This window comes from Bubalus bubalis, chromosome 1 (assembly GCF_019923935.1).
Source record: "Bubalus bubalis isolate 160015118507 breed Murrah chromosome 1, NDDB_SH_1, whole genome shotgun sequence".
In the NCBI taxonomy this organism is placed as follows: domain Eukaryota; kingdom Metazoa; phylum Chordata; class Mammalia; order Artiodactyla; family Bovidae; genus Bubalus; species Bubalus bubalis.
The window spans coordinates 178,016,491-178,041,973 of record NC_059157.1 but is presented as its reverse complement, the minus strand read 5'-3'; the positions used below and the strand labels follow the sequence as shown (position 1 = coordinate 178,041,973).

At 41.2% G+C, this 25,483-nt stretch overlaps 1 protein-coding gene and 1 long non-coding RNA gene across 2 annotated transcripts in view; both read right to left on the bottom strand.

Moving 5' to 3' along the window:
* MSL2 (MSL complex subunit 2) overlaps positions 1 to 25,191 on the bottom strand; it is a 33,953-nt gene extending 8,762 nt beyond the window's left edge. The window contains exon 1 of the mRNA XM_006050825.4: positions 22,937 to 25,191. Within this exon, the coding sequence (XP_006050887.2) occupies positions 22,937 to 23,078 (142 nt within the window). The 5' untranslated portion in view covers positions 23,079 to 25,191. The remainder of the gene's footprint in view (positions 1 to 22,936) is intronic.
* On the bottom strand, positions 13,920 to 15,516 carry LOC123334805. Its single transcript, XR_006552941.1, has 2 exons — positions 14,589 to 15,516; positions 13,920 to 14,050 (listed from the first exon to the last, which is right to left on the bottom strand). It is a non-coding gene; the product is annotated as an uncharacterized LOC123334805 (long non-coding RNA).
* Positions 25,192 to 25,483: the final 292 nt, after the last annotated feature.

Sequence of the window (25,483 nt, the reverse complement as noted above, 5' to 3'; positions counted from 1 at the left end):
GCAAACCTGTTTCATGCACTCAGTTAAGTATCCTAATACTCAGAAGCTTCCCAGAGGGTTCTCTTTACCCTTCACGAGGAAGGCAGCTCCAATGATACAAGGAAGGAAGAAAAAGTTCAAGGGCTTCCTAGAACCAAATGTTAACCATATACTTACTATATGTCCCTAAGGAAACTCCTCCCTACAAAATTAAGAAATATCAAAGAACACTTTTTAAATGGTAAAAATACATCTTGCCCTATAAAGTAAAATGGAGGGGCAATTTGCATCAAGAGGAAGTGTGTCACTTACTGGTAGACCATACCATAAAAACTGGGAAGTATTTGGGAAGAGGTTTAACTTGCTTAGCTTACATCCAGTTTCAAACTCATGCACAAAAAGACTTGCTCAAAAATACACATCTTCAGACCTTAAAAATTGATAGTTCATGACAAAAGGTTTTCTCACTGCACTGACCTGAATTCTTAATCAGCAATATATCATAGGAATTACCTTCCTTTACATAATGCAAGTTGTCCTGTAACTAAATGAATTTGATATAATGTGCCTTAAGACTAAATGATGCTATATTGACCCTAAAAATAATAAAGATTAAATTTCATTTTTACTCCTGACGGTAATGAAAGTAACTAATTCCTTTTTTACTCTCCCTCTCCTTAACTTTTCCCATCCCCAAGTAAGATACTTGTAATTTGAAACTTAAGATTTAGTTTTAGATTACCATAATAGTCCTTCTGGGAATTTCTGAGAATACATAACTGTTGGCAAGTAATTTACTAAGATATTCAATACCAGAATTTTTTAATGCTTTTAAATTTGTGAAACTTTATTATAGTAGTTCCAAAGGCAGAGAGTAGTAAAATTAGCCTTCAAATACCTATCACACAGATTCAATAATTATCTAGATTATGCCACATTTGGCTCATCTACATCTTTTGATTTTTAAGTATTTCAAGGCAAATTCCAGCAAGTGTCATCTCTATATATCAGTATAAATCACTACAAAGTACATTTCCTTAAGTAATTCAGAATATTATCACACCTAACAAAATCAATTATTTAAATAAATGTAATAAAAAAATGTAAACCAAATTTAGGTTTAACTTAAGGGAAAACATTTTAAAAACCTAGAAGAGGGCTTTTAATTCTGGCATTAAAAAAAAATGTCAGAAGTTGTATTTTCTCAGTAAACATATTTATGGCTTTTGGGGTACTCATAAAATGTTCCTTTCATTAAACAGATTTAACATAGATCATTCAAATCACTACTTCTGCAATATTAATATACCAAAGCTAAGATCTGTTGCCATGCCCTAGCTCTACCAAGAACCACTGCCAGCATCAAAAATAACAAAGCAGCCTAAGTTTGAGAAAAAGGCCCACAGCACCAAAATAAATAGGCAAACTATACAACTAGGTCTCAAATCAGCTTGCCCCTTTCTCTGTACAAGGAATAGGCACAACTCCTTGGTATAAGCAAGCAAGGATATGGTCAGTCTTGGCAAACTCTTCTAAATTCATAAGTGATACCAAGTTTTAACAAAGCCAGTGGTAATTAATTCACTTCAGAATACCACTGGTAAAAGTGTACCATACTATAAAAGTTACTTTCCTTTTTGTTCCATACCAAAACATGTTCTGATAATGAATTTTTTTTTCTGGTAGCTCAGATGGTAAAGAATCTGCCTGCAATGTCGGGTTCAATCCCTGGGTCGGGAAGATCCTCTGGAAAGGGAACAGCAACCCACTCCAGTATTCTTGCCTGGAGAATTCTACAAACAGAGGAGCCTGGCAGGCTACAGTCCATGGGGTCACAAAGAGTTGGACACAACCGAACAACACACACACACACACAAATTAATAATTTTTTTCCATCCTTTCATTACATTATTATGTGACTCAACATTTACCTGAATATTTCTCATAAACATGAAAAACCGATAGATGTTAAATCCTTCAAAGTTGACAAATCTGTTACAAATCAAAAGAAGTTTTTAAAGTTCATCAGCGTTGGAAATCAAGTTCCTAGACATTCAAACTCTTGGGTGAGACGTTAGAGAGCGGAAAGTTTATCAGGCAAGGAAGGAAGGGGCAGAAGAACAAATTAGGCCGGGATCTATCACAGCAAAGGCCTCAGACCAACCCCACAGCTCTCAAGCTGAGATGGCTCTTCAAGGTTGTCCTGGCAAGAGAGCCAGGTCTTTAATGGACTAGTCGTTGGATGCAAGATACTCCAAGGGAGGGAATGTAAGTGTGGGTTAGTGTCTCTCTTCAGCCAGCAGCAATTCCCAGGGAGGTCTGACAACTCCAGTAACACTCCCAGTAACTAAGAAAATGAAATCCTTCAGTCCTAAAGTGGGGATCTGGGTAGTGTATACATGACAACCACTACAATTAGTCATTTTAGCTGTCCCAATCTAATGAATTTTGAGTTTAAAAAAAAAAAAAGTGTATGATTTCTGCCTTTAAAAATGACTAACTAGGGACGGGGGAGCCTGGTGGGCTGCCGTCTATGGGGTCGCACAGAGTCGGACACGACTAAAGCGACTTAGCAGCAGCAGCAGCCCATTTCTTAAAGTTATAAAGTGACTAAATATCTAAGATCTAACTCCAAAATTTCATGATGCTAAGATTCTACAGCAAGATCTATAGTATATCAGAAGCTTTACATTTGAATACCACTGTTGAAAGGATAGGGATATTCGAGTTCTATTTTGTATAATGAAATTTTCTATAAAAGTTTCAAAATAAAACTCAATGAAAGCTTGCATATTTTCACTTGCCCCAATTTTTTCATGATTTCAAATTTACCAGCTTTACATATTTAAATATTCTCCCTCTCTCCCCACTGCCCATCCTACCCACACCCACTCCAAACAACATACTGCCTTAGTTGGACCCTCATCATTTCTCATCCTGAATACTGTAAGGGTTCTCTATAGCATATCTTCCTGACTTAACTTCACCTGCTTCCATCAGTCCATTTTCCATACTACCAGCAAGTGATGTTTCTAAAACATAAATCTGATGATCTTTCTTCTTTACAAAATACTTCACAAAGGAACAACTAAAAACACCTTCAAGTAACCTTTAAAACCCAAAGTCTTTGGAATGGCATATGGCCTTTCAGAATCTAGCCCCTACTCACCTAGCCCCAACAAACTGGGCATTTCAAAACAAGCAATGCTTGCTTACTCATTCCTCTGTGATTTGCTCTTCCTATAAAGACCTTCTTCATTCCTTGCATGGTAAACTGTTTACTCTTTAAGAAATGACTTGACTATGACCTCCAAGAGGAACCTTCCCTTAATTGCTGCCCCTCAGTTTGTTCAAAAAGGAGTTTGCACATCCTATTATAGCACTTATCACATTATACTGTCACCATTCACTGCTGCTGCTAAGTCACTTCAGTCGTGTCCGACTCTGTGCGACCCCAGAGACGGCAGCCCACCAGGCTCCGCCATCCCTGGGATTCTCCAAGCAAGAACACTGGAGTGGGTTGCCATTTCCCTCTCCAGTGCATGAAAGTGAAAAGTGAAAGCGAAGTTGCTCAGTCGTGTCCGACTCTTAGCGACCCCGTGGACTGCAGCCTACCAGGCTCCTCCGTCCATGGGATTTTCCAGGCAAGAGTACTGGAGTGGGTTGCCATTGCCTTCTCCACTTACTCAAGGCCAGAAACTTATTTATCTCTGTATCTTTAAGCCAGTGTTGGCACATAAGCCAGCACCTAATAAATGTTCAATGAATCATAAAAAGCACATTAGAGTTGGGAATGACCTTGGAAATCAACTTGTTCCACAGTCTCATTTTAACCAAGATGGACTTCCATACAATTACACAGCTAGTTACAAAGAGAAACAGAAGCTTAGTCTATTGATTCCCAATCTTAGTATTCTTTCTACTTAACAGGTAGCATCCATACATCTGCTATTAAGTCCACGGCATCCACCGAGACAATTTTTGTTTTCACTTATCAAAAAGAGTAATTACTGAAATTAGGCATAGCAGAATCAACAACCACAAGATATAAAACCTTTTGAGGGAATGAGGTACAAGACAGAACGGGTACTGGCAGTAAGGACAGTGAATGAGGCAGGAAGAGTGAAACAAAGGGGAGAATGGATGACCAATAATAGTTTCGTGAGGGTGAGGAAATCTTTACTGCATAGAAACTGGAGCTACAAGAGTCCTGCCTGGATTCTCTTATACACCAAGCTCTATTTTTAAAGTTAATCTTAAATGCTTTAAGTGAACATACATGATAATATAAAGCATTGTATTATCTCCTCTGTGAAGACAGCCCAACACAAAAACCCCAGACTACACATCAGTCTATGAATTTACAGCACGAGAAATCTTAACTAAAGACTATGTGTGTATATATTAAACGTTCTATGTACATGCTATGCTATGCTATGCTATGCTAAGTCACTTCAGTCATGTCTGACTCTGTGTGACCCCACAGACGACAGCCCACCAGGCTCCCCCGTCCCTGGGATTCTCCAGGCAAGAACACTGGAGTGGGTTGCCATTTCCCTCTCCAATGCATGAAAGTGAAAAGTGAAAGTGAAGTCGCTCAGTTGTGTCCGACTGTTCGCAACCCCATGGACTGCAACCCACCAGGCTCCTCTGTCCATGGGATTTTCCAGGCAAGAGCACATAACACTAAGTATATAAAATAAGTAAATATGTACATATTAAACTCTTATGATTAGGATGAGCTGGTTTTTATAAGCAATGTCACTTTTGAACGTATTATAATTCATCTATAAAAGTAAAGCTAGTAGTAGCATTAAATTGATGCTAATGAACCCCAGTATATACAAACACCCTATTCTTCCTGTGGTGTGAGAATAACTATGCTGACTTTGAGTTATATCCATTCAGCCTAGATTCAATCTCCAACAGCAGTATCAAGGCACATATAAAGACTGGGAGAGTTCTCAGCCTTAGCATCATCCTGAGAAACCTCCACACGGTGCAAGTTAAGTGGAAGAAGAAGAAATGTGCAGGCTAAAGCGCAAAAGAAAGATGAGGCAGAGGCCAAGTGAACTTGTACACCCACAGAAGCCAAAAACAAGGGAAACAATGGGCCAAGGACACTCATATAAACTGTTGGACTGCATGCCTACAATCTAGAACGTGTCTCAATTTATCTGGAACACTATGGCCATTCTAATCGCCTAGACCACCTTTCAGAGACCCACCTTGCTCCTAACAAAGCAGTCCCTTTGGGTCCTTTGCCCTGGACCTGAGATATTCTGGACTAGTTCTGTACTCAGTTGTGACTAAATGTAACTTGTATAAAATAAATCATCTCTTTTACTGTCTTAGCTGAAGAGGAAAAAAAAAAAAAGACTGGGAAAATATACTTCTCCTACTGATGTCAATAACTTTTGCATAATCAATCAAAGGTCAATAATCTCTGCATAATTCAACCTACTGATCTAAGTATCCCCATTCTTCACCTCTTTCAAATGAAGAATTGTTTAGGCTATCTTCAATTAAAAAAACATTCCTCTTTCTTTAATCACTTAAGCAGTAACTTCTAAAGCCCAGCTCTGTGCCAAGCACTGTGCATTTAATAAAGAATACTTGGATCTTTCTACATCACTTAATTACAGCACCAAAATTACACCCCAAAATTAAGGACGTAAAGTATGTTTTGAAACAACATTAAGAGATCTCCTAGATACATAAACACATGGGAATAATAATCTGGATTCAACTAAGAACAAAAATTACAATACCATAAAAAGATCCTATGTATCACTTAGCAAATGGGCATAGATAAATTAATTTTTAGACAATTTAAACTGTTCTTTTTAAAACTTGTTACTAGTCTTATAACACCTGTGCCCAATATACCTTTTTCAAACATATGTTGAAGTCTAAACCTCTTACAAATCTTTTCATTAGGCAAAATTCATGAGTGCTACTATGAAGAATAATAAGCACAAATCAAAGAGAAATGAATGAGATTAGAGAACCCTCTTAAGACAGCTCCATTTTCCTCTTGGCAGAGCTTGCTTATCCAGGTCTGTTTTTCTTCTTTAAATTTTTGATTAAGCAGCACTTAAAACATGTTCCTTTAAAGTTTTGCATAAATTTTAGTAGTAAACTAAAAAGCAAATTTTAAAAAAAAGCAAATGCATGCCTCAAAAAGTCAACAAATCCAAACGAATTAAAATTTCAAGGAAATTATTAGTTGTTTAATTAAATATTCAAGCAGCTATGCCCCAAACCACCATTATAGCCCCTGATCATCTAGATTTCACAGACCTGTAAACTTTTCTTTAAAATATCTAGCACAAATATCCATAATTTCACAGTATGATAGAAAAGGTGCATTTTAAAATCAGGGAGTATGATGATAGATATGCATCAATCACTAAAAATGGTGACACAGATGTATTTTGACTGCTTGATCAAGTAATTATTTTAAAGTTCATTACATCACTTTAAATAAGCACTACTTCACTGACAGACCAGTGACAGCTAATTATGTACACCAGGGGAGTGGCGGTGGGAGGAGGGTGGTTTAAAAGAAGAAAAAAAGACACAAAGTCTGCGTTTCCAGTTTTGGAAAAAGGATTACAACTAGTCTGCTGCATAATAAAAAATGCAAATCAACTGTTAAATACTGCAATTTAAAAGTATGAATGTTACTCAAGCCAACCTGTTTACTGAACATCTGAATAATTAAACTTCAGAGCTTCTTTAACTTTTATGTCTTTAGTCAATGTAAAACTATGAAAAATATTTCCTGATACTCTTGGTGATGTCAGTAGTTGACACAAGGTAAGTAGGCTTCACCAGTCAACTACCATTATAAACTAAAAGACCAAACACCATAAATTATTAAATGGATGATATATAAACCACAGCATAGTCATAAACTCAAGTCCTACCTCATTTCATATTCTAGTAAGATGTTAAAAGAATGCCAGACACCATTTATCTTATAATTATGTAGAGGAGACTTTTATAGAGTGTTTTGTGGTTACAGAGCACTTTTGTAATATTCTGTTATTTTCATATTTTAGCAAAGCCATGATGATCTCTCATTAAATTACTAGCAGTAAGATAAAACAGGCTAGTCAGGCACAATTGATTCATCGCTGAACAACCAAACATTAACTGAATAAATCAACATAAAGCTAGATCCAAATTTCCCAAACTGGTGTTTCATTATACCAGAATGCAGTAATAGGTTTGCTTTAATACCCTCCTGGAAAGGCATCCCAAAATCTACAGTAGTGTCTTAAAACTGAAAACTGTGAAGAAACTTGCTTGTTTAATATTGTTGTTTAGTCGCTTAGTTGTGTCCAATTCTTTATGACCCCATGGACTGTAACCTGCCAAGCTCCTCTTGGAAATCCATGGGATTTCCCTGGCAAGAATACTGGAGTGGGTTGCCATTTCCTTCTCTAAGAAATGGATCTTCCCAACCCAGGAATCAAACCCACATCTTCTGCGTCTCCTGCATTGGCAGGTGGATTCTTTACCACTGAGCCACCAGGGAAGCCCTTGCTTAATTCCATATTACTTAAATTTATTGGCACATACATATTTTTTAAAGTACACCTATAAAACCTCACATAAGAAGAATTCAAAGACAGCAGTACTCTTATTCAGAGATTAGTATTAGAATTATGTAGATGGCCTTCTCCAGATTGACTCAAGACTGCCCAGGAATATGTATTTTGAATAAGCTTCCTAACAAATTCTGATCCACAACCAGGATTAAAGATACTTTACCTTTTTTGCCTTGATGCCATCTTTCAACCTGGACAATTTTCTAATCAGTTAAGAAATGTGATTAAATGGTTTCAAAGAAGAAAATTTTAAAATCAGAGTATTATCAAAAATTATACTATGAGTTAATTTTAATAAAACATACAAATTTTGACTTCCTATTAACAAGGACTACATCTTGCATTATTTAAATTATGTAATAAAATGCATTTTGGCAATGTATCTTTTTTATTTTTGGCCCATACCACACAACATGTGGGTTCTTAGTTCCCCAACCTGCACCCTGCAGTGGAAGCCCAATAGGAGCACAGCGTCCTAACCACTGGGCTGCCAGGGACATCCCCCCAATATCTATTTTTAAATGAGTTGTTTGCACAAATGTCAAAAACATAGGCTAAAATTTAACACATTATACAAGGACAAAACTGTAAATGTGACTTGGAATTTGGAATTCATCTTTCACTAGAAAAACTTTTAGTGTTCTGTTACTAAATGATGAAGTGTTTGGTATTTACAAACACTTCAAGTAGCACAGCAAGCGTAGTCTTTATTCTCTAAAAATAAAAGGCCAAATATATATATATCCTGGAGTAGGAAATGGCAATCCACTCCAGTATTCTCGCCTGGAGAATCCCATGGACAGAGGAGCCTGTCTTGATTGGCTACAGTCCATGGGGTTGCAAAGAGTCAGACACAACTGAAGCGACTGAGAATATATACACGTATATATCACTATTTTTTCTTGCTAATATTTCTTTTTGGATAATTACCTATACTCTGTTAATATACAGGATATTAACAGAACACAGACAATTTACAGACAGGGGCAATAATAATCATGAGCCAGATACTTAAAATCATCAGTGTTTTTGTGTTCCTTGTTACCTAGTATTTCAGTAGCAACTTAATTTTCTTAATGTTTCTTGTCCCTAACCAATGGACCATTGAGTAGATATACAAAGAACTAAAAAAACTAAAACAATATTACTAAGAATTAAAAAAACATTAACACATGACTAAGTAGTAGAATATCCAACATCTGCTGGATCATCGAAAAAGCAAGAGAGTTCCAGAAAAATATCTACTGCTGCTTTACTGACGATGCCAAAGCCTTTGATTGTGTGGAGCACAACAAACTCTGGAAAATTCTTAAAGCGATGGGAATACCAAACCACCTGACCTGCCTCTTGAGAAATCTGTATGCAGGTCAGGAAGCAAAAGTTAGAACTGGACATGGAACAGACTGGTTCCAAACAGGGGAAAAGAGTGCGTCAAAGCTGTATATTGTCATCCTACTTATTTAACTTATATGCAGAATACATCATGAGAAATGCTGGGCTGGATGAAGCACAAGCTGGAATCAAGATTGCTAGGAGAAATATCAATAACCTCAGATAGGCAGATGACACCACCCTTATGGCAGAAAGCGAAGAACTAAACAGCCTTTTGATGAAAGTGAAAGTGGAGAGTGAAAAAGTTGGCTTAAAACTCAACAGTCTGAAAACTAAGATCATGGCATCTGGTCCCATCCCTTCATGGCAAACAGATGGGGAAACAGTGGAAACAGTGACAGACTTTATTTTCTTGGGCTCCAAAATCACTGCAGATATTGACTGCAGCCATGAAATTAAAAGATGCTTGCTCCTGGGAAGAAAAGTAATGACCAACCTAGACAGCATATTAAAAAGCAGAGACATTACTTTGCCAACAAAGGTCCATCTGGTCAAAGCTATGGTTTTTCCAGTAGTCATGTACAGATGTGAGAGCTGGACTAAAAAGAAAGCTGAGCACCAAAGAATTGATGCTTTTGAACTGTGATGTTGGAGAAGACGCTTGAGAGTCCCTTGGACAGCAAGGAGATCCAACCAGTCCATCCTAAAGGAAATCAGTCCTGAATATTCATTGGAAGGACTGACGCTGAAGCTCAAACTCCAATACTTTGGCCACAGCATGTGAAGAACTGACTCACTGGAAAAGACTCTGATGCTGGGAAAGACTGAAGACAGGAGGAGGAGAAGGGGATAACAGAGGATGAGATGGCTGGATGGCATCACCAACTCAATGGACATGAGTTTGAGTCAACTCCAGGAGTTGGTGATGGACAGGGAGGCCTGGCGTGCTGCAGTTCATGGGGTCCCAGAGAGTCAGACATGACCAAGCAACTAAACTGAACTGAACTGAAGTAAGAGAACAATTTAAAACCCTCACAACAGAAGGATTTGGCAAAATTATTCACTAGTATGGCACATGATTTGGTCCAGTAGTCATTTGACATCTCAAACTGCCTCATTTTAAAGGAAGAAAAAAAGTTATTTTCCCTTTTCTTAAATAATGGAAACCTTTTACTACATGAGGTCTGCCCAGGTGGCTCAGTGGTAAAGAATCAGCCTGCCAATCAGGAGACCTAGGTTCGATCCCTGGGTTGGGAAGATATCCTGGAGAAGGGATTGGCTAGCCACTTCAGCATTTTGGCCTGGAGAATTCCATGGACTATACATAGTCCATGGGATTGCAAAGGGTCGGACACAACTGAGCAACTTTCACTTCACTTCACTTCACTAAATGAATACTGTGAAACACCTGCTTGAACCCAATTCATTGATTTGGGAAAGTTGTTTTTTAAGTCTATAGTGGTGAGCTCCAGTGATCTGTTCATAATGTTTTAAGGACTCAATGTTTTAAAAATCAAAACTTGAGATGAAAACATTGAAGGTATCTTTCAATGCTCCCTCCCACAGCTTTCAGGAATAAACCTAAGTTCTTTAGTTGTGTTAGCACTGTCCAGTAGAACTTTATTATTTTAAGGTTATTTTTTTTCCTTCTATTTCTTGGCCACCAACAATATGCACCATCTTAGTTCCCCAACCAGAGACTGAACCTGTGCTCCTTGCAGTAGAAGTGCAGTGTCTTAACCACGGGACCACCAAAGAAGTCCCAGTAGAACTGTTTTATGCATAATGATGGAAATATTTTACATATGCAATAAGGTAGTTGTTACCTACATGTGGCTACCAAGCACCTAAGTAGCTAAGTGTAACTAAAGAACTGTATTTAATCTGATTCTGCTTCCAGACAAATTGGAATAATCAGACTTATTCTTTTAACTGAAACAGAAACTGGACAAAACAATGGTTTTCACATATATTGTCCAATGGGTTCCACAGATCCCTGGATGGAGTAACAAACAACTTAAGTTGTCCCAGCTTACTGTCTAGAAATAATGTTCAGGCCACAGCACAAGGAGAGAGAACCAAGACAAGGCCCAGGGGTCTCCCTGGGCTGAGAAGACAGAACTGGGTGCTAAGGCAGCTAGATGCCTCAGGGCAGAGCACACCAGAGATAAGAGCGCTGAACAGTGAAAGAATGCAGATTCATACATGGCCCTTTTCAAATCTTCAGCTGAGTAAAAAATTATTAGCACGTGTGTATGAGGAAATCACCCCAGGATGGAGAGAAACCTCCAGAAAGGAGCAAAAAGAACAATACCTGTAACTCTAAAGCAGCAGAACAATTCTTATTCCCACCACCTGGTGTGAGAAACCACATAATTCACGAGGCATCAGAGTAGTTAAAAGGTTCTTGCCTCAGAGGTAGTGCAGAAAATCAGCCCCAAAGGCGGCTTTGGTTATCCCTTAATTAAAAAAAAAAAAAAAAACAAGCTTCAAAAGGATCAAGGGTCAGACTATCTGCCAAGTAACTTAACCTCATTCTCAAGAACAAAGCTCAAGAATAGGAGAAAAACACCCACCCATAAGGTAAAATTTTACCAACAAGGTACAATTCACAGTATCTAGCATCCAATCAAAATTACCCAGGTACGGACTTGCCTGGTAGTCCTGTAGTTAAGATTCCATCCACACTTCCATCGAAAGGGGCACAAGGTTCAATCTCTGATAGAGGAACTAAGATCCCACATCCTGCATCCATGGCATGGCCAAAAATACATTTTTAAAAAAATTAACTAGGTATGCAAAAAAGGCAGAAAAATATGACCCATGCAGAGTAGAAAACCAAACAGCAACATAACTAAAAATGATAGATGACAGGATTAGACCAGAACATTAAAAATCAAGTTGATGTTGATCAACTATGTTCTATAGCTATTACATTATATATCTTATCTATATTCCATATGTTCAGAATTATTTTATGTACCTAAAAACAGAACTTCAAAATACACAAAGCAAGAACTGACAGAAACTCCAAAGAGAAACTGCTAAATCCATAATCACAGCTAGAGATAACAACATCTCTCAAAAATTTACAAAACAGAAAATCAGTAATGACAGAGAAGATTTAAACAACACCATCAACCAACTTATGAAAATGTTTTAGTTGACCATAAACATCATGAACCAATAACTATCCCAAACGCCAAACAAAATAAAGCAACAGTGATTCTTATCCAGATATGGTTTCATAAAATAATTCAAGATCTCAACATTAGAATTCTACAGTTCAAAACAGATAGGGCTATTTTGCAGAGTAAAATTTACCCCTACCCCAGAGGTATTCAGGAAAAGGCTTGGACGAATTTTCAAGAATATTACAGAAAGGATTATTTGATGTGAAGAAAATGGCTTTACAATTTATCTTCCTGTCTAAAGCTTTATAAATTCTCATTAGGAAGAATAACCTTCCATGTAAAATCTATGTAAAAACTGAACTGGCAAGCTCAATGACATCATTAAAAGATCTCTGAGACACTCAGACATTCTGGTGGAAAGAATATGCCAGTCATATCTTATGTCGTATCTTGAAAAAGCTGACTCATAAGCTGGGCAACCAACTAATTAACTGTGGAGGGGATTCAGAAATCCATCACAAGGATACCTGAATTGGAATGCTACCTTCTAATTTTATAATCCCATATTATATATGGACAGAGTCCCAAATTTCACAACAGGAGTGTATGCCATGCTCTGTAGCTCAGTCATGTCTGACTCTTTGCAACCCCATGGACTGTAGCCTGCCAGACTCCTCTGTCCATGGAATTTTCCAGGCAAAAATACTGGAGTGGGTTGCATTTCCTATGACAGGGATCTTCTGACCCAGGATTGAACCCACATCTTCTGCATTGGCAGGCAGATTCTTTACCACTGTGCCACCTGGGAGAAAAGGAGACAGAGATTTAAACTTCAAGGTGGTCTTGTCTGGTGGTCCAGTGGTTAGTTAAGAATTTGCCTTCCAAAGCAGGGAACATGGGTTCGATCCCTGGCTGGGGAACTAAGATCCAACATACAGTGGGGTAAGCCCACATGCCAAAACTACTGAGTTCACATACTCTACAACCCAAGAGAAGCTATGGATATGAGAGGCAAGAGTAGCCCCTGCTTGCTGCAACTAGAAAAAAGCCCTTGCAACAATGAAGAACAAGCTCAGCCAGAAATATAATTACTTTTTTTAAAGGGCAAATGCTAATTAATAGACAAACTAAAGTCAACATACACAAAATATGCAGGCTATAAAACTAGATAAAAATAGCTTGACAAAGCCAGATGTTTCTGAGCAGAAAGGCAATGAACAAGAAAAATTCTGCTAAAATATTATGGAGTCAGAACAGGGAAAAGATGAAAATGGCCAGGTATACAGTAATTAAAGTGAAAAAATTATCTGAATTAATTTCCTGACATGGAAACAACAAAAAGTAATGTTTAAAAGAGAAAAGACAATAACATAAACTAAATGGATAAGAAGAAAACTCAAAGGTGAGGGACACAGAGAGAAATATAAATTAGAATAAGGATTCTGAAACACTATCTTTTAACATAAAAGATAAAATTTAATCAGAACTCACAAAAACAAATCAAATTATAGATTAAAATAGCCAGGTGGACTCCAAGAGAAGATAATACAATAAAGCATTAACCAATTAATGATGGTATACTATCAATGTAATGAAAACAAGGACTGTAAAAAAAGGACTGAATGTTCAAATTAATTTGAGAGAATGAAAACCACAATCCCAGGAGTCAAAAGCTATATTGTTTGTTTTACTATACCAAAAAGCATATAAGATCATTTTAAAATCAAGGTTTCCAGGAAAGGGCACAAAATTAAAATGTTTCAATTTTAGCCTTTCCTAAACACATTTCCAATAATATTTCCTCACTAATCCCAACTCCCAGGCATCATCAAATCATTACTGTTTCATCCTTTTCTTCATTCTCCCCAGGCCTACTTGGTCCTAATTCCTATCTTTTGTTTTTGGTTTTTTTTTTTGCCAGTAAACAACTTAGTCTTTTATTTGCCCAAGGCAGAAGGCAATGGCACCCCACTCCAGTACTCTTGCCTGGAAAATCCCATGGACGGAGAAGCCTGGTGGGCTGCAGTCCATGGGGTCCCGAAGAGTCGGACACAACTGAGCGACTTCACTTTCACTTTTCACTTTCATGCACTGGAGAAGGAAATGGCAACCCACTCCAGTGTTCTTGCCTGGAGAATCCCAGGGATGGCAGAGCCTGGTGGGGCTGCCGTCTATGGGGTCGCACAGAGTCGGACATGACTGAAAGCGACTTAGCAGCAGCAGCAGGAGCAGCTCTTGCAGGCACTGAGGCCCCAAGACTTCCAGAAGGGATTTGGGGGGGTGGGGAGAAGCCATCTTGCCTCCCAGGTGCTGCCGGCCCCATCCTGCTTCCTGCAGGAGATAGGAGAGTAGATGAAGTGTATTGCACTATCAAGTATCTCCTCAATTTTGTGTGTGTGTCAGTTGCCCAGTCTTGTCCGACTGCAACCCCATGGACTGTAGCCCACCAGGCTCCTCTGTCCAAGGGATTCTCCAAGCAAGAGTACTGGAGTGGGTTGCCACTTCCTTCTCCACTAATTCCTACCTTAACTGAAACCTCTCCCAAGTACCTGACAAGCCAGGTTTTATCTGTAAAATTTAGTACTTTTATAAATTTAACGGGAGGAAGTATCTTATTTAGCCCATTCACAGTGAAATATGCCTAGCCAAAAACAAAGTATACTACAGTATATATCAAAAAATTAAAATGTTATAACTATAAAGAGGACAAAATTTTCCCTTTGCATTATCTTAGGGTGTTGCCTCTTCACTCCCATCACTATTCAGGCCTCAGTAACAAGGATACATATTATCCTTTCTAATTGAATTTCACCTTACTCCAATAATCAATCCTAAATTCCATCCCCAAACTAATCTTTTCTAAAATAAAGTTTTGACCACATCACTCTCCTACTTTAAAAATATTTCTCGAAGGTTAATAGGGATTTCCAAATTCTGCTCCTCATATGGGGGAGGGGGGAGAAAATGCAGATTACAAGGCCTTGCCCACAGAGATTTCAATTCAATCAGTCTGATAACCAGGAATCTGTATTTTAACAATCTCTTTCAGTGGGTTTGATTTGGTGACCTATAGAACACACTGTGAAGAACAAGTCATATGGTAAATGTCAAATTCCTTAGCCTGACATCAAGGTTCCCTCCCACAAAAGGCCCCTGAGTTACCACTATGGGTCACAGATGGGCTCCCCTACAAGGACTCATTACAAATAAATTTGATTTTCTGCATCCTAAACAAGCCAAATGTTCTCTCTCTTAAGTCTTGTTGAAAATGTTCATTTTTCACCATTCCTCTTAGCCCAGCTCAAGCCCCAAACTTCCTAGATCTCACTGCTACTGCTGCTGTTTAGTTACTAAGTCATGTCCCCGACCCTTGGAGACCCCAAGGACTGTAGCCTGCCAGGCTCCTTTGTCCATGGGATTTCCTAAGCAAGAAGAATGAAGTGGGTTGCCATTTCCTTCTCCAGCTGATCTTCCTGATCCAGGGATCCTCCCTGAAGAAGGGAATGGCTACCCACTCCAGTATAACTTGCTGGAGAATTCCATGGACAGAGAAGCCCAAGGCTACAGTCCTTGGGTCGCAAAGAGTCACACACAACTGAGCAACTAACACTTTCACTTTTCTCCAGGGGATCTTCCTGACCCAGGGATGAAACCTGCATCTCCTGCTTGGCAGGTGAATTCTTTACCACTGAGACACTGGGAAACCCTTAGATCCCACTAGACTGAAACAGTTTCTGCTGCTTAATTCTACAGTACCATACTGTTTCTGCCCTGAATCGTTACTACATTTTCAGTAGGTTTTATCTTATGACAAAGGGCTGTGGATCAAAGCTATTCTCACTCAGCATCCACAAAAATGCATAGTGCATCCTTTCCCTAAGGCAATTTCACTGTCCATAAACATAATCCGCCTGCAATGTGGGAGACCTGGGTTCAATCCCTGGGTCAGAAAGATCCCCTGGAGAAGGGAATGGAAACCCACTCCAGTATTCTTGCCTGGAGAATTCCATGGACAGAGGAGCCTGGCAGGTTACAGTCCATGGGGGTCGCAAAGAGTTGGACACAACTGAGAGACTTTGACTTTTCAAACATAACCAAGTAGGAACTAACATTTTAGAAATAATTTCAGAATACTAAAATGGTAAACTGTAAAAAGGAGATTTTTCTTAGGAAAAGAAACCAACAGTTAAATATATCTAAAATAAGAGTATCTGCCAACACATAATACTAAATACTTTTCTTCCTTTGGCTTCCCCGATGGCTCAGTGGTCAAGAATCTGCCTGCAGTGCAGGACATGTGGGTTCGATCCCTGGGTTGGGAAGATCCCTTGGAGGAGGAAATTGCAACCTGCTTCAGTATTCTTGCCTGAAAAATCCCATGGAGAAAGGAGCCTGGCAGACTACAATCGAAAAAGTTGCAGAGTTACATGGGTGACTGGGCAAAGAATTCTTCCCAGATCAGAGGCAAACTTTAAGTTCCAAGAAAAAACTGGTAAACCAAATTCTGCTTTAACCCCAATCAGGGTTGCCCAAACTTTGACCCAAACAGCTATTCAAAAACAAGTTGGGGGCGAGGCGGGTGGGGGGGACAGGACCACTCTATTAATTTCTAAGGTTTTTACATGTGTGACAAAATTAACATATGAGTATTCTATTATAATGTTTGAGACTTGGTATAAGTGCCTCTAACACACAATAATTGCTGGTTTACTTATCTGTCTTTCCCATATCACTGAGTAACATATGGTTGGGGCTATGTGTCTTAATTCATCTTTTATTCCAGCACTGAGAACATCACAACTGATAATAAAGACTTTATAAGCAAAATAAAAATTTTCAAAATTTAAAAAAACAGTGATTCTCCAAAGACGATATACAACTGCAAGTATATGCAAAAATCACCAACCTCCAGAGAAATACAAAGCACAATGAGAGATCATCTCACACCCATCAGAATGGCAACCATTAAAAAAAAAATCAAGAACAAAACAGGAAATACAAGTGTTGGCAAAGACATGGAGAAACTAACTGGAAACGCTGTTTTTGCCAGCAGAATTGTAAAACGGTACCAACCACTTTGGAAAACAGTATGGAGTTCCTCAAAAAATAAAAACAGAAATATCACACAATTCAGCAATCCTACTTCTGGGTATATATACACCAAAAAGAATTGAAAGCAGTGTCTCAAAGAGTTGTTTACACACCCATGTTTTTAATACTATTCACAACAGTCAAGAGGTAGAAGCAACTCAAACATTCAACAGTGGATGAATGAATAAAGTAAGCATGTGCTATGCATACATGAGAATTATTATTAAGCCTTAAAAAGCAAAGAAATCCTGGGACTTCCCTGGCTGCCCAGTAGTAAAAATTCTGTGCTTCCAACACAAAGGGTGTGGGTCTGATCCCTGGTGGGAGAACTACCATCCCACATGTGCTGTGGCCAAAAGCTGGAAAGAAATCTGATGCTTGAACCTTGAAGACGTTATGCTAAGTGAAATAAACCAGTCAAAAAAAAGACAAATATAAGACCATATAATCCTACTTATATGAGGAATCAGTAACAGCAGTCAAATTCAGAAAGACAGAGAGTACAGCGGTGGTTACAAGGGGTTGCGGGGAGAGAAAGAAAATGGCGGCTGCTCGTTAGGCATAGATTTGCAAGACCAAAAAAGTTGTGGAAACCTGTTCCACAACAATGTAAACACATTCAACACTACTGAACTATACATTTAAAAATTGTTAACAGTCTTCCCTGGTGGTCCAGTCATTAAGAAACCGCCTGCCAATGCAGAGGACACAAATTTGATCCCCAGTCTGAGAAGATTCTGGAGCAACTAAGCCCACACACCACAACTACTGAAATCCACTCAGTTCAGTTCAGTCGCTCAGTCGTGTCCGACTCTTTGCGAAGACACCTCAATGAGAAGCCCGCACACTACAATGAAGACTAGCCCCTACTCACCAAAAATAAAGTCACGAGAAGCAACAAAGATCCAACACAACCAAAAATTAACTTTTAATAAAAAGGTTAAGGTGGTTAAGTTTTATATTTATATTATGCACTTAAAATAAAAAAATTGTACTACAGTGATTTTAGGTACCAAAAAAATACAGTATCAAATGAACTCACACTTGAAACAAACATAAATATAAAACATCAGTATAGGGACTTCCCTCGGAGAAGGCAATGGCAACCCACTCCAGTACTCTTGCCTGGAAAATCCCATGGATGGAGGAGCCTGGTAGGCTGCAGTCCATGGGGTCACGAAGAGTCAGACACAACTGGGTGACTTCACTTTCACTTTTCACTTTCATGCATTGGAGGAGGAAACGGCAACCCACTCCAGTGTTCTTGCCTGGAGAATCCCAGGAACGATGGGGCCTGGTGGCCTGCCGTCTATGGGGTCGCACAGAGTCGGACACGACTGAAGCGACTTAGCAGCAGCAGCAGCATAGGGACTTCCTTGGTAGTCCAGTGGCAAACCGTGCTCCCAATGCAGGAGGCCCAGGTTCAATCCCTGGTCAGGGAACTAGATTCCACAGGCCACAACCAAAGATCTCGCCTGTCTCAACAAACACGGAAGATCCCATGGGCTGCAACTAAGACTCTGCACAGCCAAACAAATTAATAAAAATTTGAAAAATTAGTGTAATACTTACATTATACAAATGGCTTTAAATTCAGCCACTGTCTAAAAGATAGTTTAAGTCACTCCAGGCTACATGTTCAAACTTCATTTTAGAAGATTCTTGCTATTTATAAATTGTTTACTCAGTCAAAAGACAAAGTATTTCGCTTCAAGAATCAGAATTCCAGAACTGAAAGAGATTTTTGAGATCATCTACTGCACTAATTCCAAGGTGGTCCCACAAACAATGCCCAAATGAGACAAATAAGGAAAATGAAAGTCATCTTTCATAGAGTTAAATCTATTTAATTTTAAGGCATCACTTTATTCTGAAAGCACATCCTTCCTACTTTGAACCTTGTTCTATTTAACGGTAATTTCATCCATTCAACAATACTCATTGAGCCAGTAATTGTCAGGTGCAGGGCTACAGAGGTGACCAAGACCAGGAAGATTCTCGCCCTCAGGGAACCACCTACCTGGTAATGCAATGTGAGAGTTAACAGTAGAAAGAAAAAATAGGGCTTGGTTTTTAAGACTGTAACATTCAAAAGTTGGTCAGCCTAAGTCAGTGGTACTAGCCACTTTCTATTTTATAAATGAAAAACTGGATATCCAAAAGTTTCACAACTATTCAGTAAAAGCCAAAACTATTTTGTTTCTAGAATTTAAAACATCAGGGAAATATTCACGTCCCTGAGTAGAGATGTGACCATGATTAATTTACAGGACTCCAAATATGTCAGAGAGTAATATTTTTCCACTCACTTATCTTGTCCTTCCAGTTCTAACAGTTATTTGATTCTAACATATCAAACTTACTACACCATTTGAGGACTTAAAAGCTTAACAAAAAAATTAAAATCCTTAGAATTTATGAAGTCTCATGCCATCAGAAGTAAATTCTACATACTTCAAGACAAATGACAAAATAATAAAGCTCAACATTTATAACAAAGGGAAAAAACTGACACAAAATTAGTACCTGCAGTAATACTGTCTGTGGCCTAGAAACAACAATAACTCTCTGGAGCATTGCTATCCCATTCACCAGAAGCTTCAGAAAGTTTAAACATTCAAAGAACTGAAAAACAAGCAGTGATAATCAGCTTATTAACATTTCAAAGAACAATGATAACAAAACCTGTAGTTCCAGTGAATACTCAAGGTTTCACAATATTCACAAGGGCTTCCCTTGTGGCTCAGCTGGTGAAAAAAAAAAAAATCCGCCTGCGATGCCAGAGGCCTGGGTTCTATCCCTGGGTTGGGCAGATCCCCTGGAGAAGGGAAAGGCTACCCACTCAAGTATTCTGGCCTGGAGAATTCCATGGACTGTATAGCCCATGGGTTCGCAACGAGTAGGACACAACTGAGCAACTTTCACTCACTCACAATATTTGAACTACGAGTTCAATCTCTCACTTCCCCCACCTTTCTCTACCTCTCTGCAAGAGCAGGATGCTAAGCCAGACAGCAAGTCCACACACTTGTTCTCATGGGTTCAAAAGGCTTTTCCCCCTTAAAAATAAACTCATATAACACAGATTTGGAGAAACAAAACTTGAAGAAGGCCTAACTATCCCCCCTTCTGTACATAGAGGAAATTCAGGCGAAAAGTTAAAATAACTTGCCTAGACAGCAAAGTAGCAAAGTTAGGATTTTTACCTCCCCACCTCCTCACTTTCTTCCTCTGAATCTGTCATAAACACCTACATGCAAGTAAGTCATTGGATAGGAAACAATGAGGCAGAAGGAACACAAAAAATGTACAAAAACTTAGTATTTACCCTAAGATAGAATAATTTTATATAAAAACTGCTCTACAAGAGTTCAAAGTGCCTATGATTAGAACAAAGAATTCACTGAGGAGGAGACCATACAGAATAGAAATATATTTTAGGTAGAAGGAACTTCAGAGTGCAAAGGTGGGGAAAAGAGGAGGAAGTCATAAGGTATGTACGTTTGAAAAGACAAAAATACTAAACTGACTGAAATTATATATGAGGGCAGTTGAATACAAAGCTGAAAAGGTAGGACTGGGTCAGACACTGAAGGACCTATTGAAACAAGCTTCCTATTTAAAGCACCAAGAGAATTAAACTTAGTTTTTACATATCTGTTTATCCTTATTAAGTAAGACTGCACATGCCCTGTTAATTGAAATAACTACTTTTCAGCTAAGAAGAAAGGGTCTAGGATAGTATCTGGTACAAAAATGAAAAATGTTGGCTCTGAATACAAATAACAATTTTTTTTTCCCCATCTCTTGATAACCACAGACTTACATCCAAAGAGATAAGGGGAAAAAACTGAACCTACACCTATAATGCTGAAATCTTATGCAGGCTACTTAATTATAAAGGCAAAGTAGAACCCACAAATCTCTCCCATAGAATGACGGGAAAGAGACATTTGAAAAAGGAATAATACCAAGCCCCAATGTCAGAAAACTTCCTTTTTGAGTTGTCAAACTGGTTTTTAAAAAAGGTTCTAATGTAGCTTTAATAACATTTTTTAAAATCCAGGTTAGGCTCTAGAAAATGTTCAATTAGACCACAGCTGTCCTGAAATTACTGATAAGAACCAAGCACCTACACTATTTCAAAACTACCATTTCCCTCTTAGAGAGCTAAGTTCCTCTATCTTGTAAAAAGGAGACCTACCAGATATTCAAGTGTTACCTGGATTATGACATCACTCTTTATTGCAGTTCTAGCAGGTCGGGATGGGCTGGCTTATGCCCTCTACATTACCACAGTAGCAATCCCCACTCCCAGAAAAGTTTGTGTAAAAAGTTGTTACAGCAGCCCCATCTCCCCATTCCACGGACTATCAAAAGCTGTGAAGGCATAAAATAAAGTACTCCATACAAAAAAGAGAGGGAGAATGAGGTGGGATAGAACGCCGAAATCAAGCAAATTCTTATATTTGTAAAATATGAGCAGAAAGGAAACTGGGAATCTAGCCCAAAGCTCTCATTTTACACGTTAAGAAACGGAGGTCCGGGGGCAATTATCTGATTTACCCAGGGCAACTGCTTCTCTATAAAGGTTAAGTCTCCGTTACCAGTGAGCGTAGCACTTAATCACATTCGAACACTGTTACTTAAATGTCTATGAGATTAAATTAAGTACCTGACGTGCAAAAAAAAAAAAAAAAACCCTCTTCACCTTTTCTGCACCCTCCTCCGTGCTTTGCCCCAGAGCTATACAGAAAATGTTGAATCTCAGATGAATACCATTTCTCCCTTCAGCCACTTCCATCGCAAAATTTATCTTTAAGTAAAAGCCTGAAACGACCGAATTTCTCAAATTCTGACTAAACAAGTGGATCAACAAAACCTCAGAAGTTTTGGAGAAATAAGAATGTGAAGTATTACTATTTTGTTTTGGTTCTGCCAGTTGCCCTTTCCTTTATATTAATAAGTTTTCAGTCTAGGTGTGTTTTTGAAAAATAAGTTTCAATTACTTCGATAATAATCACAAGTTCTTACCATTTTGGAAACACTAATATTAGACAACTTCATCTCTCAAAAATAACTTGGAAAATATCCTGCCCAGCACGAACTAATACTTCTTGAACAAAAACACCTAAAATCACTTTCTACCAAGCCACGATAAAGTAAAGCCAAAGAAAATGTAATCCTGTAAAAACCCCACCAGCTAAAAAGCACTTAGTACCATCAGTCTGCCCTGGATCATCGTTTACCGTCAAGCTGTCAAAGCATTAGAAGAACCTGGGGGGAAAGTTCCGCAGCGAGTTCACCCGCTATACCATCGTCCACACCTAACACGTTTGGCGAAATGCAAACACGCCACATGTACATGTGTAAACCAGGTTTAACCAAGGTAGGTGTTTTGTCAGTTCTGTTATCGAAAGAGTAAAAGAAAAAAAAATTTTTTTAAGGCAGCAGCATGCATGATTTCCCCTTTCAGGGAAAAAAAAAAAAAAAAAAAGACAACAAAACCCACCACCAGAAATGGTACAGAGCTGACTTAAGGCGAATTAAACAGTTTTGAACATTGAGGCCGCCGTACAGGGCGGTTTAGAAGGTTCTATCTCAAATGCCGGGCAAAAGTCCTCTGGCGAGTTTCAAAACTAAAGACCTTGCACTACCACACAAGTAACAAAAGCTTAATACAAACTACCCGGCCGTCAAACCGTTCCTGTTACCATCGCCCGGAATGTTTGTTTTTTTTTTAAACCAGCATTGAAAAGGGAACAATAAAAATCGTCTCACCGCAAACGCAGCACGAGAGGGACTGTCGGAAGTAAGGCAAGAGCCTGTTAATCTCTGTAAACGCCTTGGGGTCTCCGGGGTCGTAGTTGAGCACTAGGCGGCTCGCGGAAATGTAGAGAGCAGTAGCATTCACCGGGTTCATTGCAGACGCTTCGACACCGTTGGCTCCCGGGTGAAGAGAAATTCCGGATCCAACTTTGTAAGCAGCCAGGGAACAACAGCGAGTTTGTAACAATTCGGAGGAAATCGGGGCAGAACCACTGGCCAAAGTAGTAGCCAAAATCCGTACAAGTTTGTGGAGCTGAAGCAGTCCTCCCACACATGGGGCCCTGGCGCCCCTCCTCCGTCCCTGAGACTTGCAGACCGAGTAGGAAAAAAAAAAAAAAAGCGAGGGAGAAACCAGCGTTCGAGTTCGTCCCGGGCGGCCGCGGGGCGCAGAACGCGGCGGAGGCGGCGCTCAGTCTAGCCCCACGGCTCGGCGGGCGGCCTGCGCTCGAGCTGCATCTCTGGACGCGGAGGCACCTCCTGTGGTCGGGCTGGCGGGCGCGGCAGCAGGCCCCGGCCCGGTCCGAGGGGCGGGCACGCTTCTCACGGGTTGCGGGGCCCTTACTCCATCACAGCGCCCGGCGCAGAGGCAGCGGCGACGGCAAGGACGGCAGCGCGGACGTCGGCTTCCTGGATCTAGTGCACCGAGCCGCGGCGGCGGCGAACGCTGCTGCTGCGGCTGGCGGAGACCGCCGCCGCTCTCTCCATATCGGACGCGGGGCCCGGACTGAGCCTGGCTCTCCGCCCCGGCGGTTAGAGCCCGGCTGTTCCCTGAGGTGGCGAAGCGGCTAGGGGAGGCCCCCGCCCGAGAGGGGAGGGCCGGGGAGGAAGTGCGCGGGCCGGCGGCGGCGGGAGGGGGCGGGGAGCAGGCCCGGCCGGGCCGCGGCGGCGCCCCTCGCTCCTCAGTCGCTCACTCCGAGGTCACCAGGCGCAAGCGCCGCCCCCTCACTGCCCGGCCATCTTCTCCGCGCCACACACACGGACGCCTCCTCCGCCAAGCACCACGGCCGCCACCGCCCACGACGCCCGGCCGGCCGCGGCTGAGGCGAGCGCTCACACCGACAGGCCCCGCCGCCGCCCAGCGCACACAGCAAGGCCCCGCCGCAGGCCCCTCCCCTCGTGCCTCGCCGCCCTCACCCCGACTCCACGCGCCACTCTAGCTCGGTAGGGCCCGGGCTGCTGCGGCCTGAATGGATCCCGCGGGCTGTGCGGCGCCTCAGGCCCTGCCGGCGACGACGACCGTTACCCCAACGGGCAAAGCCACTGTCATCCCCGAGACTCCCCCGCCGCCGTCGTCGCTAGTGCTCGCACGCATGCGCAGACCACGTTCTCACCCCTCCCCCCGCCCTTTCCTTTCCCTTCGCTTCCCTTTTCCCCTGCTTCTCCTCTAAGAGCCCCCTCCACACCCTCCCAGAGCTACCGGCTCGCTCGGCGCATGCGCATTCCACTACCCAGCTCCGCCGCCTTTCGCCCTGACGCGTGCGCTTTGAGCGCCCACCCAGAAAACCGGATAAACACATCAGCCCGCTCACACCAGCCCCTCCCCGCTGCCAACCCACCCTGAGCTCATTGCGCATGCCTGACTCTCCACTTTGCTGCTCTCTGTACGGAGCGTGCTCCTGGTGAACCGCCTGCTCTCCCCGCCCCTCCCCCATGCGCTCTCAAATTCCCTCTTAGGCGTGTGGGCTGTGGTGAAACATTCGTTAGTTGACCCATCCTTCCTCGGTGTGGGTTGTAGGCTTCCCGCACTACACGGCTTCCTCGGTGTCCGCCAACGCGGAGCCCCGGCTGGGTCGCGCCATGTGACGCTCCGCCCTGGCCCCACGCGGCCTCTCCTCGCCCGGGCTGACCGCGAGGTGAGGAGAAAGCTCCGCACCGCCCCAAGCCCCGCCCTCGCGGCCTTTCTCCTGGAACCAAGCTTCCAGACGGCCGAAAGGGCGCTGCCGCCGCTCGCCTGCACCCGCCCGGCTCAGAAGGGAGGTGGCGAGCGACGTGGCCGCGCGCCCAGCGGGCGTTCGGGCGGCGTGGGCTTTTTAGAGGCCGCGGCCCGCGTCGACGGCACCTGAGGCCTCTAAGGCCGGAGCAGGCCGTCTGAAGCGGTGGTGCCCGCGCCCACCTTCTCTACCCGTCAGAGCGGGCTCTTTCTCCTAGTGCTTGGAGAACGACGGACGTGAGCAGCCCAGCTTTCCAGGGCACTGAGCTCTCGGGAATCCAATTAAACAACAAAACGAATCTCTTTTTCTGTCCTTTAACAGACTCGCCTTCTGTATAAACAGATAAAGAACCCATGGTCCTGCTTTAGAACCCAAATCCTTGAAAGTATTACCTGTTTTTTAAAGTAAGTTTTGACCTCCTGTTTTTGCAGGAGACCAAGGTCACTGAGATAAAAACAAAACCCTAATTTAACGTCTGACTCCCCTCCCCTCCAAAAGAACAAAACCGTCTTTAAAAATAGAAACAGCGTAGGAATCATTATCTCTGGATACACCAAAGCTCTTCAGC